This window comes from Festucalex cinctus, chromosome 12 (assembly GCF_051991245.1).
Source record: "Festucalex cinctus isolate MCC-2025b chromosome 12, RoL_Fcin_1.0, whole genome shotgun sequence".
Taxonomy (NCBI): Eukaryota; Metazoa; Chordata; class Actinopteri; order Syngnathiformes; family Syngnathidae; genus Festucalex; species Festucalex cinctus.
Window position 1 is genome coordinate 8,876,972 of NC_135422.1, and position 16,206 is coordinate 8,893,177.

Here is a 16,206-nt window from a genome sequence, read left to right on the forward strand (position 1 = left end):
GCATATTGTAACAAGCAGTCACGTGTAATAAATAAATTCTACTATTAAATTGTTTAACTGATGTCCAGTAGCAGTTGCTGTTAGTTATCTATAAATAAAGTTGAATTAAGCTGAGTGATGAGTATTTAAAACTGAACATAATATCAGGAATACTGCTAACGTGTCAAATACAATACAGTGAAGCACAACCACCATAATGTAGATGAAGTGTTAACATATAGGCCAATGGCTTCAATAATTGTGAACTAGACAATACATCTATCAAGCAGTGCAAGGGAGTAAAATGCTGATGACTGTGTGGTTGACCAAAGACATTTCAATAATAAATATTGTTTTGGGGAAAAGGGGGCAGAGGTTATGTTATTATGAATTTGTTTGTTGTTACTGTACTGTCTCCACACCAGAGCAACACTTCCCTCTGCAGGCCAAAGCTGGCATTGCATTGTGGAAGTAAAGCCAAACGTAACCAATTTTTTTTCCTTCTTCTTCTTCTTCTTCTTCTTCTTCTTCTTCTTCTTCTTTTTTTTTGTACCACAAGCATAACCAATGATTTGTTTTGAAAAATGCACATTTGTGTTTAAAATATTTTCCTAATATCTGCAACATGTATTACTCATTTGTTGTTCTACTAAGTCATCCTTCATACATATATATTTATTTGTTGAATTAATACTGTTGTTTATCAGTGTACAGTGAGGAAATTTTTCTTGAAAGTGATCTGAGAACCACATGAATTAAAATGTGTTTTTGACCAACCAATCTTATCAGTTGAGGTTTAAGTGAATATAAACCGTTTATTTTACATTATTTGTTATTCTGTTAAACCTTCCTTAATATTATTGATTTATTTGTTTGTTTGTTCATTTATGCGTCCATCTTTATGTTATCCTCACTTAGTTCGCATGTGTGCTGGACCCTATCACAGCTTATGTTATTTATCTATGTATGTATGTATTTATTTATTTATTTATCGATGATGAAAATGAATAAAAGAAACATCTGAGAAATGGTGAAAGTGGGTGTGACTATGCAAATGAGCAGCAAACGGACTCGGACAGTGACTGTTGGGCATCACTCATCTGATTGGCTGCTTTTGTTCTTTTGAAATGGAATTGTCCCGCTTCCTTTTTGGAGGGGCCACTCATGGGGAGAAGACCTCTTCATTACAGTTCAGTAATGTGACCATGCTGTGCGGACTCTTGAGTGGTGTGGGATGCCGATGATGTGTTAGACTATAAGAAGAAGAAAACGTGATGGCTCCTCAGAGGCATGAGAAGTCCGGCTGGCCAAGGGAAGAGTTGAGCTGCCTCCTGGTTGGTGATGAAGCTGTGGGGAAGACGAGCATGATCATCAGCTACATCTTCAACGGGTACAACAGCGAGTACAGGCAGACGGCTTTCGACGTGTTTACTGGTAGGACCATATATATTTTTTTTTAAATTTGATAACGGAACACAGCTGATATTTATGAATTCACAGGTTTGGTTTATGTGAATGGAGTGCAAACACGACTTAAACTGATCGATACAGCTGGACAGGTAAGTACATCACATGGTGACTGTAAAACATTTTCAAAAATGATTTTTGAATTTGTGTTTATGATTGTCAACAGGATGAATTTGGCCATCTTCGCTCTCTATGCTATGCCCACGTGGACGTCTTCATCCTATGTTTCAGCCTCGTCAATCCTGTCTCCTTTGACAACATCTCTTCCAAGTGGATCCGGCAGATCCGCGCACGGAACCTCACGTCTCCCATCGTCCTGGTGGGTACCCAGTCGGACCTTTGCCATGACACGAACGTCCTCGTTCATCTGGCCCAGCGGCGTGCCAAACCGGTAGCACCGGGCCAGGCCGAGAGGCTGTCACGCAGGATCCGAGCTTATGGCTACATGGAGTGTTCGGCTCTGACCCAGCACTGGCTCAAAGATGTGTTTGACTGCGCCATCTTTGCTGCAATGAAACACAAGCACAATGCTGCAAAAAACAAAAAGCTCGGTTTGGTTAAATGCTTTCAGACGTTTTGTGAATGTGGCTGGAGGAGAATCTTCAAATTAACGTGAGGCCACATTTCTTCTTTCTTGTTTTCTTCAACTCCAGTCTTGTCGCTATTTTTGTCGTTCGTGTTTTTGTATGTGTTTATGTATTTAAGTGGAAATAAATGCACTACCGAGCAGCACGTTTAATTCCCATTGTGCTTCTTTTTACTCACAAACATCCCATATCAAAAGAACATGTGGCGTGAGATACTGTAAGAAAATGGAGGGAAAGCAGCAGCAAGCAAGTGTTATTTGGGACAAATGGTCACCTGCTGACACTTTGAAGTGCTTGTTTGCAAGACAAAGGGCATTTAATGTCATCCTCTGTTGAAAAGATTACGTTGAGGCATGTCCTCCAGTCCCTGTTAACTGTTACACTGGTTAAAATGCTTAACTAGCAAAACCTTTTTTTCAAGCAACATTCATTTTTTCAAATCACTATTAGTTATTTTAAGTTATTTTTCATTTATTATAAGGCTATGCATCTTGTTAGACCTATCACCTCTGCACAAGTGATTTTAATTGTACTTTCTTTTTTTAAATAAAACATGATATTTTAAAAACTCTTTAGCCATTTAAAAAATATATACTATTACTAAGGAATAGAGCAGGGATGGGCAAAATTCTTTAATCCAGCCCACCAAAAATTTACATGGTCAATTGTCCTGTAATGTTTATTGCATTAATTTAGCTAATCGTTCCTAAATTGATTAATTACGATGTCATATATGTCATTAACACATTGGCTAGGTGATTTATACTATGTTATACAATCAAGTAAAATAAACAACGGTATATGTTTTACAATACCTTTAATTTTTAAACAATTGTTTGATTAAAATGTAATGAATAAACAATACGATTTGAAATAAATTATTTTATTAAATAAACTAGTTGACATATTTGACAACTAGATCACTTTGTATTTTTTTCAGTTATTAATTATTTAATTGATTCATTTGACATAATGTATGAATGGTTATATATATATATATATATCCTTTTCGAGAGTCAACTATGGCCTGGAGCTGCACTTTCAACTATTGAACTACGGTTCCCATGATGCAACAGCGCCCCGCCCTCCACTGACCCTGTGACTGAAAATTATCTGATCAGCTGATCTGTCCTGGCGTCAACATAACGTAGCTAAAGAAATCTGATGGGGAGGGGACTCAAGAACAAAAACAATGACACGGCTCGGACGGATTTAAAAAAAAGAGGTACACTTTTTTAAAGACTTTTAAAGCGACGTCGTAAGGACACCCCTTCCTTGTTTGATAGTGTCCGCGGTTATCCGAGCTGTTTGACAGCGACTGACTGCAGTTTTGTTGATGTTTTGAAGTGTCTCTCGCTAGCTGCTAGTTTTTGGCTGCTGCTTGCGGGGATCGCTTGCTCCAAAAACGACCGCGTTGATTTAGACAAAGATTCGATACGCACACAACCGCTAGCTTGAAGCAAAACATTTCTTGTTTGGATGCCAGATAATATCGGCCGTGTTATCCGGCAAGCTATTTTTATGACTAAGGGTCAGTCTGATAGGTAGCTTGTTGTTAGCATTATTTGCACATTCATCATAAACAACCAAGAGTTCGTTCACTCAGTTTGCTAACGGAATCCTAAACATCTTTCTATATTTTTTTTCTGTTCGTTTTAATTGATGTTAATGTGCATTCTTTGTGTTTCGTGATAACTTTTATATGCTTGAAATACACGCTGACTAAAGTAACTTATTTTATTGTTTCCAAATCAACCAGCAACTTTGTCAGAATGCAGCTAATTTAATTTTTTGTTGTTGTTGTTCAATTAGCCAGTATTATCACAAGTTTTACTTAAAAAGTGCTGTTGGAAATCGCTGGTGCTACAGTTAAAGCTTTACCAAAAGGCAAATAACTGCATTTTTGAAGTGACAGAAAAGAAACGATGAGTGGGCATGGCTCATCTTCTTCAGAAAAGGGAGTCAATACAAGTCTAACATGTCAAGAGAGTTACGCCTGTGGGGGCTTTGAGGAGGCCTCCTTTGAATGTGAAGAGTGCAGGACCTTGCAGTGTGTTCGCTGTGATCTGGAGCTTCACAGTCAGGAGCACCTCCAGAACCACCAGCGCCTCCAGATAAGCCCGGGCCACATCCCTTACTGTGACAACTGCAAAGGGGTGGACAATGGCAAGCGCAGCAGGTCGGTGGTCCGCTGCCAGAACTGCAAAGTGAACTTGTGCCAAGAGTGTCAAAAGCGCACTCACAGTGGAGGGAACAAGAAGAAACACCAGCTCATATCGTATCTTCCGCCACCAAAACACGTGGAGCTCAAGTCTGTTCAAGCTTCTGTTCAGCCTGCCGTCCAAACCGTTGATGAGAAAAAGTCACTGAAGGAAAAATTTCTGGCAAATGTCTCCAGTTTCCTCCTAGTTGATGAAAATGAGGAAATGCAGGTATGCTGTACAAAAGTAGTGCATCATAGAAGTCAATCAAAGTCTTAATTATTTGATTTTAAATGTTCTCAGATAGAAGATGACTCTGCATTTGTGAAGAAGCTGAACTGCGGCGCCGGACAGCTCCTAAAAGTGGTGTCCATCTTTGGTAACACCGGAGAGGGCAAATCCCACACCCTCAACCACACCTTCTTCATGGGCAGGGAAGTGTTCAAGACTTCTCCCACACAGGAGTCCTGCACGGTCGGTGTGTGGGCGGCCTTCGACCCCTTCCATAATGTGGTGGTCATTGATACGGAGGGGTTACTGGGGAACAGTTCCAAACAGGGCCAGAGGACCCGTCTCTTGCTCAAGGTGCTCGCCGTCTCTGACCTCATCATCTACCGCACCCACGCAGACCGTCTCCACGACGACCTCTTCAAATTTCTTGGGGACGCCTCGGAGGCCTACTTGAAGCATTTCACCAAGGAACTGAAGGCCACCACGGCCCGCTGCGGTCTGGATGTTCCCCTCTCCACTTTGGGTCCCGCTGTGATCATCTTCCATGAAACTGTCCACACTAAGCTTCTCGGTACAGGTAGGAATTCTTAACCTTGCTCTCGCAAGATGAATTCTCGCGGTATTTGTGAGTTCACAAACTCCGGAGAATACATCTTGTACCGCTCCCGCAGACAACCGCCGTTCCCGAGCCGCTGGTGGTTCAGACCAATCACAGAGCGACATTGTGTTTGGGGGGCGGGATATGCAACGATGACGAAACCAGGAAGTCAGACGCAGGGGCTACCAAACAAACCCAACATGGACGAATGGATGCTACAATTATTTCTGTTCTTGCAGAATTACTCACCGTTTCCTTGTTGAATGTTGAACAGAACACAAAATTTTCACCCGTGGCCGTGATTGGTTTAAACAAACGTGTAGAATGTTGCATTGTCCAATCAGCTCGAATTACTGTACAGAATGTCCCGCCTTTTCCCGACGAAATTACTGTGGAGAGGTACCAGATGGAAATGTAATATCCATCAGATGGATATTCATCAGATGGGTAATATCCATCTGGCTATCGCCAGGTTAAGGAATTCTGAGAACTTAGCTTATATAGTCCCCTCCAAAGGTATTGGAATGGCAAGGTCAAGTTTATTATTATTATTTTTTTGTTTTTTGTTTTTTTTTAATTGTCTGCTAAAGGAATTTGGGTTTCAGGTCGAAAGATGAATATGAGACAAAAGTTGAGAATTCCAACTTTTATCTCATTGCATTAGTTATTTATTTGCACAGTGAAACAAAATTATAGGCCTATTATGAAATGTTCCACTTAAAATAAAAAAAAGACAAATACCTCATCTAAATGAAAAAGTATATGTATAAAATAATACTATAATAATTATTATTACAATAAGTAATAATAATAAAACACTAAAAAGGAAGAATAAAAAAAGTGTATACTTGAGTCTAGCGTAAGACAAGAAATGCATTGATTAATAGATTAATTAATTATATTTTGTCTTCATTTCTGTGGCCTGACTGATATGGATTTTTTTTTTTTAAGCTGATACCGATTTTTGGCACGAAAAATTGCTAATAATCTAATAAAATAAAAAATAAAACTAAGAAAATAATAATAATAATAATTGACCTATTATACACAGAATTACACTATTCGCGGGCCGGCCTAGGTCCTATTCACTGCAACTAGCAGGGGTGAACTGTCAATATATATAAAAAAAATAATAATAACGTAAATCTTCGGTTCCCATAATGCATTGTGAGGCGCAATGCATTTAATTGATTGTTATGTTATGGTAATCCTTCTCACACAGTATGTGTGTTTGTGTTATCAGTAGTTGAATAGTTAAACACATTTATGTTTGATTTATATTGCACTATATATTTGATTTAATTTTTTATTTTTTTTAACATACCATGACTTGAGGTTGTGTTTAAACTAGTGACATACAGATCAATTACTTGCTTAACTTGCTTTTTGTTTTAGATAAATCCCAGGAATCCCTTGACCGGCTGCTGTTGGATCGTTTTAAAAAGGTTTCCCGTTTCCCGGAGGCTTTCAGTTCTGTTCAGTACTTGGGCACGCAGACTCTGACCCCGCCCACTGACTTCTGCGGCCTGCAGAATAAGCTGGAGCAGCTCCTGGACAACAACGCCACGCGTTCTCCGCGCACCCCTGTGGTCATCTTTAAAGCTCTGCTGGTAGGGCTGCAACAAAGCAATTACAAAGTTGAACTACTCGTAAACCAGTTTACAACCTTTTTTTTTTGCTTATGTTCGAAAAGTAGCAACTTTGAATTGTTTTGTAGTATTTTCTGTTTGATATCCTTACAGGCGTTAAGCGTGCGCTTCAGTGGGGAAATTGGAGACGAGCTTGTAGCTCACAGTTGCTTTTTCCCTGATGAGTACTTCACTTGCTCCAGCTTGTGCCTCAGTTGTGGGTCAGTGTCTGTTATTAAATCCCACCCTCACTCTCCTCCTGTTGGTACTTGTTTAACGTCCTGACCCGCTGATGTCATCGCAGATCTGGTTGCAAGAACAGTATGAACCACCTCGGAGAGGGAGTCTGCCACGAGGCAAAGCATCGTTGTCGCTATTCTCTGCAGCATGATAATCGCATTTACACCTGTAAGGTAAGTACAGTGGGTTTATATGTTTTCCGTCACGTTCACGCAAACGAGTTCTTTGCACACAATTTGGATGTTAGTATGTCGGTCAAAAAGTGCAATGATTGTTGCACCCCTCAGGTTTGTTATGAAGGAGGCAAAGAAGTGATTGTCATCCCGAAGACCTCAGCCTCCTCAGACTCTCCTTGGATGGGCCTCGCCAAATACGCCTGGTCAGGGTGAGTTAGGAGGGGAAGAATCCGCAGGGTCAGGCATAAATGAGCTTAGTCAGGTCTATTGTCACCCTGCATGAACTTGTGTTCCAGTGACCTTAATGCAGTTCTTGCACAAGCATGAACCAGTGGAGCGTTACTTAACTCCACATTGTCATTTTTTTTTTTTTTTTTTTGGTATTCATGATCAGGTATGTTATCGAGTGCCCCAACTGCGGAGTGATCTATCGGAGTCGTCAGTATTGGTATGGGAATCAGGACCCAGTGGATACAGTAGTCCGCACCGAGATCCAGCACGTTTGGCCAGGGGTAAGAGGAACATGTTGCAGTCTGATTACTGTATACCTCAAATAGTAGCCTTCACTACGAGTGACATCTCAATTGCACGGATGTGTCAAAACAATCACATTTTGAATTCTGAACAATTAGTCACATTTAAATCAACATTGCAATGTATTAGAATACAATTTTTTGGGACACTGCTTCATTTTGGTCACTGGCAGGCTTTATGTACATTTCATTTATCTATTTGTATAGATGGGTTTAATGCTTCAAAGTGAAAAAGGCACATATGTGTTTGTTATTGTTGTAATCTGATTTATATTGATTTGTGTTTACTTGTTTGGTAGAATTTTGTGAAGTCAGCAAGTCAGATTTCATTCATTTAATTTAAGTTAATAATTCATGGTTCATTTGCCTTTATTTTAGCCCAGGACAAACCTTCAACACCAGACCAAAATATTGATATGTAATAAATCAGATTTTGTTTAATGCAGATTATTTTATTGTTTGTGTGAAGATGAATGAGATTAATTCAATTTATTTTTTATTTAAGGCAATAGCAAAAGCAACAAGGTCAGTGTTGTATTTCAACAACAACAACAAAGCAAAAATGGTAACATAGTTCAATTCTGCCTCAAAGGGAGCGGGAAGAAGAAAACATATTTAATCTTTTGCTCACACTCATTATTCTCATTATAATTATCACTTCTATAGAAAATGTTGGTATCATCTGCTAAAAGAATGAATTTTAGTACTTGGGCTACATTAACCATGTCATTAATATAAAAATTAAAGTGTTTTGGCCCCAGCACGGACCCCTGGGGGACGCCATAAGAATGTTTTATTTATTTATTTATTTATTTTTAATGTATGCTGCCCCATGTTGACATTCTACACCCCATCCTTTAGATAACTTTGTAACCACTGTCAACTCCCCGAATTCCATATTTTAGAGCTTATTGAAGAGGATTGAATGATTAATTCTGTGAAAAGCTTTTCTGAGATTAAAAAAATAATAATAGCAGCAGCATATTTTTTTTTAATAAATTGCATTTGTAATTTCTTCAATTGCTCTGATTATCGCCATCAAGGTCCTACTTTTGAAATGCAATTGTCTTTACTATAGAAAAGTTGTACATCAAGTGGTACAGTTTGGTTTAGTACACGACACTCCTGATTGTCGCTATGAAGGCTGGAACCAGATAGCTGCATTAGATTCATAAATAGCAATATATCAAGCAACAGGCCAGTGTAAAACACAATCTTATCTCCAAATATTGAAAGAGACAAAAAATTAAAAATACAAAAATAGAAACGGCTAATTTAATGCAATGACCAATAAACAGTGTATTTCACCACAAATATTTGTACAAATGAAGACTTCCTGTCTCTGCATTTGAGCTAACATTTGAGGAAATATGATAGTTGATGAAGCTTAAATTGCAGGCAGAATTTTGTAGAATTGAATGTCTGTGTCATGCAGTCGGAGGGCTTTTTAAAGGACAACAGCAACGCAGCGCAGCGGCTTCTGGACGGAGTGAACTTGGTGGCCCAGTCTGTGTCGGAGCTCAGTGTCAAGCCTGCCAAGGCCGTCACCTCCTGGCTGACAGACCAGATCGCCCCCACCTACTGGAAACCCAATTCCCTTATCTTGGTGAGCGACCCATAACGGCCACGCCCCCCCCCCCCCCCCCCCCCCCCCCCCCCCTGCCACACGACACCAGCAGCCTTAGTCAACACTTGTTGTCCCGAGGGATGTTTATGTGCTGTTCCTTGCCTGTTACACAATCTTTATGCATGCTCACAAGATAAAGTGTGGACATTACGCCAAACCGACTTTACAAAACAGGTCTTAGTCAATAACAGTGGCTTGTTTATCTTTCCTGTAAGCTGTGCCATAAGTGTCAAGCGGTCTTCCTGGAGAACGACACCAAGCACCACTGCCGTGCCTGTGGGGAGGGCTTCTGCGACGGCTGCTCTTCCAAAGCTGCTCCCGTCCCCGAACGCGGCTGGGGTCTCGGCCCCGTGCGAGTGTGCGATGTGTGCTTTGAGCAGAGAGCCTCACACGCAGGTATAACCGCACTCATTAGTAGGGTTACAAATATCGGCATCGGCCTTTTTACGAATGAATGTGAAGGCTGATGAAGCTAGTATCTCATTGCGCGATGAATGCTTGCGAACGCAGCGAATTTAGGGTTTTCATCAGTAAGATGTTCACAGTTTTTAATTGTCGCAAAGACATTTCGGATATACTCAGACAATTGTTAACTGTCTGCGAAGATCGTTTAAAACCTTTTATGAACCCTGACGAAAACCTCAAATTAACTACATTTGTATTTCGCATGCATTTGTCGCTCAGTAAGATGCAGGGAAGTTTTCATTTATGGATTTATTTAAATCTCCACTATACAAAAAAAAAAAAAAAAGATGCTGACACCTGGTACTCCCTACACGTTTTATTTAAAAATAAATAAATTAAGAAATGATGTTGAAATTTTGTGAAACTTTATTTACAGTAAATTACTTTAGGGAACCATTTACTTGCTTTGTTTGACACATGCTGATGACGAAGCTCCCTGCAATTTTTGTTATAATTTTTAAACAACGCTGTCAATTCTTTATATACTGTATAAAAAAAAAAAAGAAAGAAAAAAAAAATTCAGATTTACTTGGGGGCAAGTAAAGTTTTTCTTCACTCAAAAATTAAGTACATTTTACAAGGAATAAATAAATTAAGAAATTATGTTGAAATTTTGTGAAACTTTATTTACAGTAAATTACTTTAGGGAACCATTTACTTGCTTTGTTTGACACATGCTGATGACGAAGCTCCCTGCAATTTTTGTTAACATTTTTAAACAAAGCTGTCAATTCTTTATATAGTGTTAAAAAAAAAGTAGGAATTTTTACTTGAAAAAAAAAAAAAGCATTTTTTTTTTCTAAAAAATTAAGTGCATTTTACAAGGATCTAACCGGTTGATTTATAAAAATAAAAAAATCAGGTACTCAAGGGTTGAGGAATAAACCCCCAACCTTCAGGCTGGGTGACAGCCACTCTATCACCTGAGCCATACTGCTCCTGCTGTGTGTTAGTATATTGGTGGTGTCAGGTGGAATCCTCGTACCTCGAAGAGCCAAGGTTTTGCAGAAATGCATTATAGTAGCAAACAGCAAGAGTGGCATGGCTCAGTTGGTAGAGTGGCTGTCTACCAAATTGAAGTTCATAAGTTTGTTCCTCAACCTCAACACTTGAATATTTTGGTTTTAAATAAACTGGTAAAATCTACTCAAAACTCTCCTTGTAAAAGTGACTTAGGATTTCTGAATGGAAAAAAACAAAAACAAAACTATACTAGGTTTTTCAAGTAAATATCACTCCACGTTTTTTACAGTATATGTTTAAAATTAAAAGAAAAAGTTAGTTTTTTTTTATTTTAATTTTGACGTATATATTTTCTCTTTTGCTGCAAATGAATATCGGCATGAAATATCGGTTTTTGGTCTCGGTATCGGCCTAAAAAAAAAAGAAAAAACATTGGTCTATCACTACACATTAGTCACCTCACTTGTCCAAGTAAGAATTTTGTCTTTTTGCAGCTCACGAGGAGGAGGAGGAGGAAGGCGGAACACTCGCCAGGAAGGTTGGCGAGGCGGTGACCAACACCATCGGGGTTGTAGTCACCGCTATTGACATCCCACTTGGTAAGTGTTGCCCAAAGCAAAACCTTGAGAGGATTGTTGTGTAACCCGAGTCAGTCACTCTGTAAACATTGCCGTAGCAATGCATTGCCCTCTGGTGGCTGAGACGTATCATCTTTACACTCGAGTAGTAGGATCCCTTTCCAGTTTCATTGCTCAAATATGACCAGCCTGCAATTCTGCACTGATAAGAAATATTTTCATGAACAGACTGCATTTTACATATTTGTAAATGGAAATGTCCCAAATGTCAACACTTTTAATACCAATATGGTCCCTAAAGTCATTAATTGACACACCCTGGAAGATTTTATGTTGCTCCATAGCGTCAGTGCTCAAGCTCGGCCATTTAACAATCAGCGCTGTCATTAATTGCGCAGTCTTATTGTAATCGAGAGACTCAGCAGATGCTCAATAGCTCAGTTAATTTCATTTTAAGGGCCCTCGTTTCAAATTCACTGTCGTCGTACATAATTTAAATGTCACCGATAATGGTGGTTGGAACTGCCTGTGAAACAATTTCTTGTAGTATATTACATTAGGGTGTTTGCTGTTTCGAGTTTCCCACAGGAAACTTCCCATTGCAGTAAATAATTAGCCAGTAAATAATCAGCCATCTTAAATGTATTGTATCAAATATTATAAACCTCTCATTTTGATGTGGTATGGTTCTACACCAATGCAACTCAAAATCATCATCAAGAGGAAATCAACAACCCCAAAATTTAATGGCAATATGTTACATGCAGCCCCACTATTGGGGTAAATATTGCGTTAATGGAATATGAGTTAAGCAGAAAAATCCAGCAGTTTTTAATCAGTATCAGAAGGCGGCCATTTTGCCACTTGCTGTCAAGTGAAAATGACATCACAGTTGCTCAGGTCTCAGATAACAACCAATCACAGCTCAGAAAACAGGTGAGCACAGGTAGACAGGTTTGAGCAACTGTGATGTCATCTTCAGTGGCCAGAACTGGCAAAATGGCTGCCCCCTGAGATGGATAAAAAAAAAAAAAAGGGGGGGTTGGCTTTTGCTGCATACCTCATATTCCATTCCATTAATCAGAATGACGTGTTTACATTCGTGAAGTCACATCCATCCATCCATTTTCTTAACCGCTTACTCCTCACAAGAATCGTGGGTGTGCTGGAGCCTATCATAGCTGGCTTTGGGCAGTAGGCGGGGTATACTCTGAACTGGTTGCCAACCAATTGCAGGGCACACAGAGACGGTGAAGTTACATATAATATATTATTGTCAAGAAATGTTGAACTTGAAGGTTGACTTCCACTGTGTTAGACTGTGCCTTTCTACAAGCACCGCAAACACTGCATTGTGAGTGGTTGTCAAGAAAAAAGATGAGGAAGAGGTTAATAGAACCCAAGTCAAAACTATCCAAAGGAGGTTTTATAGACACCAAGCCTTAAAGGAACGCTTTTCCACTATCAGAAATGTACTTTACAGTATTTGCTGGTGTAGTGTGCGTTATATCAACAGGCCTCCAGTTACAATCCTGAAAGCCAATCCATCTTCTTTACTGAACGCAATACTCTTTTGCACTTTGGAACGACGGAATGAGGACCTCAAATGAGACAGGAAATAACATGGAGTCAAGTATTTCAGTATGACACGCTGCTGCTGCTGCTGGTGTTCTGCCATTCCCCTCAGAGTGAGCCAGCTGTCACAGATGCTACAGATGATGTGCGAAAAAGCCGCCACCATATGGAGATGATGGCAGTGGGACACTTTCAATAAACAAACAGTCGAAAATGATCATGTTTGATGAACACTGCACAAAAAGTTTAAAAGTGGGCAAACAATAGGAAATAATAAAGGAATTTATTATCAATTGGGGGGGGGGACCTTGTCGCTCCGCTGAATTTTAATTCTTCTTTATTGCCATTTATATGCTTTGTTTGAGGAAGGCTGTTTTCTTTTCCAGCATGACTGCAGCCCAATTCCCAAAGTAATAAATCCCTAAAGTGAGGCTAAACAATCAATGAAATTCAAAACAACGTTGCAGTGTAGTCAAATGCAATTTTCAAATTGCTAATGCAATAATAAAACAAAAATAAAACAAAACCTCTGCTATCTGTGGCTCTCATGGTTATCGTAGTTTAGTTTATTTATTTATTTTTATTTTTTTAACATACTTATTATTTTTTTTTATGTTTTGGATTTTTGTTTTTTTAAATTCAATAAGTTTGAATTATTTTTAGAGCAAGTTTTACGATTTTATTTTGGGAAAAATGCTTCGTTTCAGATTAGTTTTTATATAATTATTATTTATATATATGGTGTATTTGTTGAGTGCAATAGAGTAAACCACTTTTCAAACTTTATTTTATAATTACAGATTTACAGCAATACCAAAATAAAATACATTAAAAATGAACCCATAAAGCTTATGTATGTTGCTGAAAAAAAATAAAACAAAGGACTTTTTTTTTTATTTTTTTTAAATATATTTATACTTATTTTTCGTTAGTTTTATAAACGTAAGATGAAGTTTCAGTCAATTTTTTTTGGGTAAAAGCATTTATTTATTTTTTTTTAAATAAAAAGATTTTTATCCATTTTTCCCACCATAATAATCTTGGTGGCTACGCAGGTTTATTGTACCGTTTCGTATTTAGTGGAAGAGCACTGAATTATTCTGCCTGTCACCATTTTTCGCTGGCACAAATGGATGAAAAAAAATATGGAATTTCTCATGTTACACCCGATGACCTCTCAGAGCATGATAATGTGCCACGACAAAGTGGTTGGGAATCACTGAACGAGTCCTCAGTGCTGCCCACAATTGCACAAATGTTCATTATTATATGAGCAGCATGTAGATTAAGTGCTTTTGGACATTTTGTAACAGTTCCTTTGAAATGACTCATGTTTTTAGAACTGCATGGCTGCCTGGATCCAATTCTCGTGTGTCGCATATTGCCCACAGCCTTTCTGTTGATATTAATATCAATTTTGTATGCCCCTTGAAGGCCTGGTGAAAGACGCCGCCCGTCCTGCTTACTGGGTGCCCGACCAGGACATTCTCTCTTGCCACATCTGCCGACGCGAATTCACTGCCAAGCTGTCCAAGCACCACTGCCGCGCCTGCGGCCAAGGAGTGTGCGCCGAGTGCTCCCCGGAGCGTCGAGCGGTGCCGTCGCGCGGCTGGGACCACCCCGTGCGCGTGTGCGCCAGCTGCAACCAGAAAGCCGGAGAACTTTAACAGAGACGATCTTCCTTGACGCAGAAATACTTGGACGCAACCGCTCGCTCCTCTGCTTCCCCAGTGGTTCTGTCCTGTATCTGTGGAGAGGAAGTGCTTAGGTATTACTGTACATAGGACACTTAACAAATTTTGGAAGGTGAACGTTCATGTGGCCTTTGTAGATCAGCCAGAATCTGTGAGTTATTTGACAGAGTGTAATCTGCATTTCCACTCTTGATTATTCAATGTGTATATTGGAACTCATGTTGACACACGTCCTCATTTCTATGATAGATAAGGCTGATGAGCTATTTTTCTACTGTGAGAAAATATTATTTAAAAAAAAATGTATCATTTAAAAAAAATGCTAGCTAGTTGAGCATTCTTAGATTCCAGCCATTCTTATGTCGAGGAGCATTGTTTATTGTATGTGTAATGGCAAAGAGATGTTTTATATGTGTGCTGTGTTGCAACTTTTTAGTTTTTGCACTAAGCCTTGTTTTTTTTTCCCAGCTGTTATAGGCTGTTGCTTACCATGGCCAAAATAACGGATGTCCAAAGTTTTGGATGTATCTGCCGTGCCAAATCATTCAGGTCACTGTGTCCGTGCTGGTATGATATTTATATTTACCAAGTCAGTTGTGGGTGTATGTTGATGACGTAGAACTGTTAGCAGCTTGCAAATGTGTTTATGTTTCAGAATTGATAAAAAAAATTAAAAAAAAACATCAGATATGCATGACAGTGTATGAGAAACTTCTGGCTTTTACTTTTTTTTTTTTTTTAATTGCTCTCTGAATGATGTCATCGGAAATATATTTGCCATTACCAGTATTTTTATGAATTTGACATAATTACTGTAAACCATTTCAGTACAATGTAGTGACTGCCACTTGAACAATATGAAATGACTGAGATGTCATGAATCTGTTAAAAATGTGTTTTGCATCACTACATGTCCTCTTCCTTTACCGAATGCGTAATGTCATGAAAGATCAACGCCTTAGAAATGCTTTTATTTTATTTTATTTTTAATTGAACAAAACAGTCAGCTACACATAGACATATAGGGGACAAAGAAATATAATACTGGTAAACCTGTATCAATACAAATCTTTGCCCCTAAAGTTCTCTGGTTTAGGAAGACCTCATGTGTGACTCTCAAAAATACATTTGACAAAATGTGTCGCGCACACATAATATAACGTTGCACAGGATAGAATAGGAACTACATGTCACATTACTGGAGTTCATTCCTATTAAAAGAATGTGCAATCTGTTGCTTCACATATCTTCTATGTGTTTTATAAAAACGTGTGTACGGATGAAAAAGATCTGACAAAGATAAAAGGTGTCAAACATAAAGTGGGACTCTCCTATGTGTCTTTGATGTGTGTTTTGGGGCGTTGTATGTGTAAAGCCACTAACTGCAGTTCTACGTGGGAGGAGAAGATAGTGTTTGCATTCCTTTCTGTACTTTTCTCTCACCGCTGCAGCCTCAGATAAAGTGAGGAAAAGCATCCCATTTGAGCTTATTGATGAAACCATTAAATAATTAATAATTAGTTGAATGAATAATTAAACACAGCTAACCGTGTGCCCAATCTCTGGCGTGGTTACGTGCTCCTGGAGACCCAAAACAAATGTTCAGTCATTGAAGTTGCGACTCTAGCTATACATTCTGTTGCTCAGTCAGTTGGGTAAAATAT

General features: G+C 38.9%; 2 protein-coding genes across 3 annotated transcripts; both read left to right on the forward strand.

The window, feature by feature from the left end:
* Positions 1–1,151: 1,151 nt before the first annotated feature.
* LOC144031790 (rho-related GTP-binding protein RhoV-like) lies at positions 1,152–2,062 on the forward strand. The gene is made up of 3 exons (XM_077539214.1): positions 1,152–1,413; positions 1,480–1,538; positions 1,613–2,062. The coding sequence occupies exons 1-3, from the start codon at positions 1,254–1,256 to the stop codon at positions 2,060–2,062; spliced, it is 669 nt and encodes a 222-aa protein (XP_077395340.1). The 5' UTR covers positions 1,152–1,253.
* Positions 2,063–3,174: 1,112 nt separating this feature from the next.
* Positions 3,175–15,862, forward strand: LOC144031625 (zinc finger FYVE domain-containing protein 1-like). 2 transcript variants are annotated; one of them, XM_077538942.1, is made up of 11 exons: positions 3,175–4,465; positions 4,538–5,042; positions 6,459–6,673; positions 6,806–6,912; positions 6,996–7,104; positions 7,219–7,316; positions 7,502–7,619; positions 9,076–9,246; positions 9,483–9,663; positions 11,190–11,294; positions 14,283–15,862. In XM_077538942.1, exons 1-11 carry the CDS (start codon positions 3,959–3,961, stop codon positions 14,513–14,515), a joined length of 2,349 nt encoding a protein of 782 aa, XP_077395068.1. In that variant the 5' UTR covers positions 3,175–3,958; the 3' UTR covers positions 14,516–15,862. The 2 variants fall into 2 exon arrangements, with proteins under 2 accessions (XP_077395068.1, XP_077395067.1); XM_077538941.1 differs by having other exon boundaries at positions 6,996–7,316.
* The last annotated feature ends 344 nt before the right edge of the window (positions 15,863–16,206 follow it).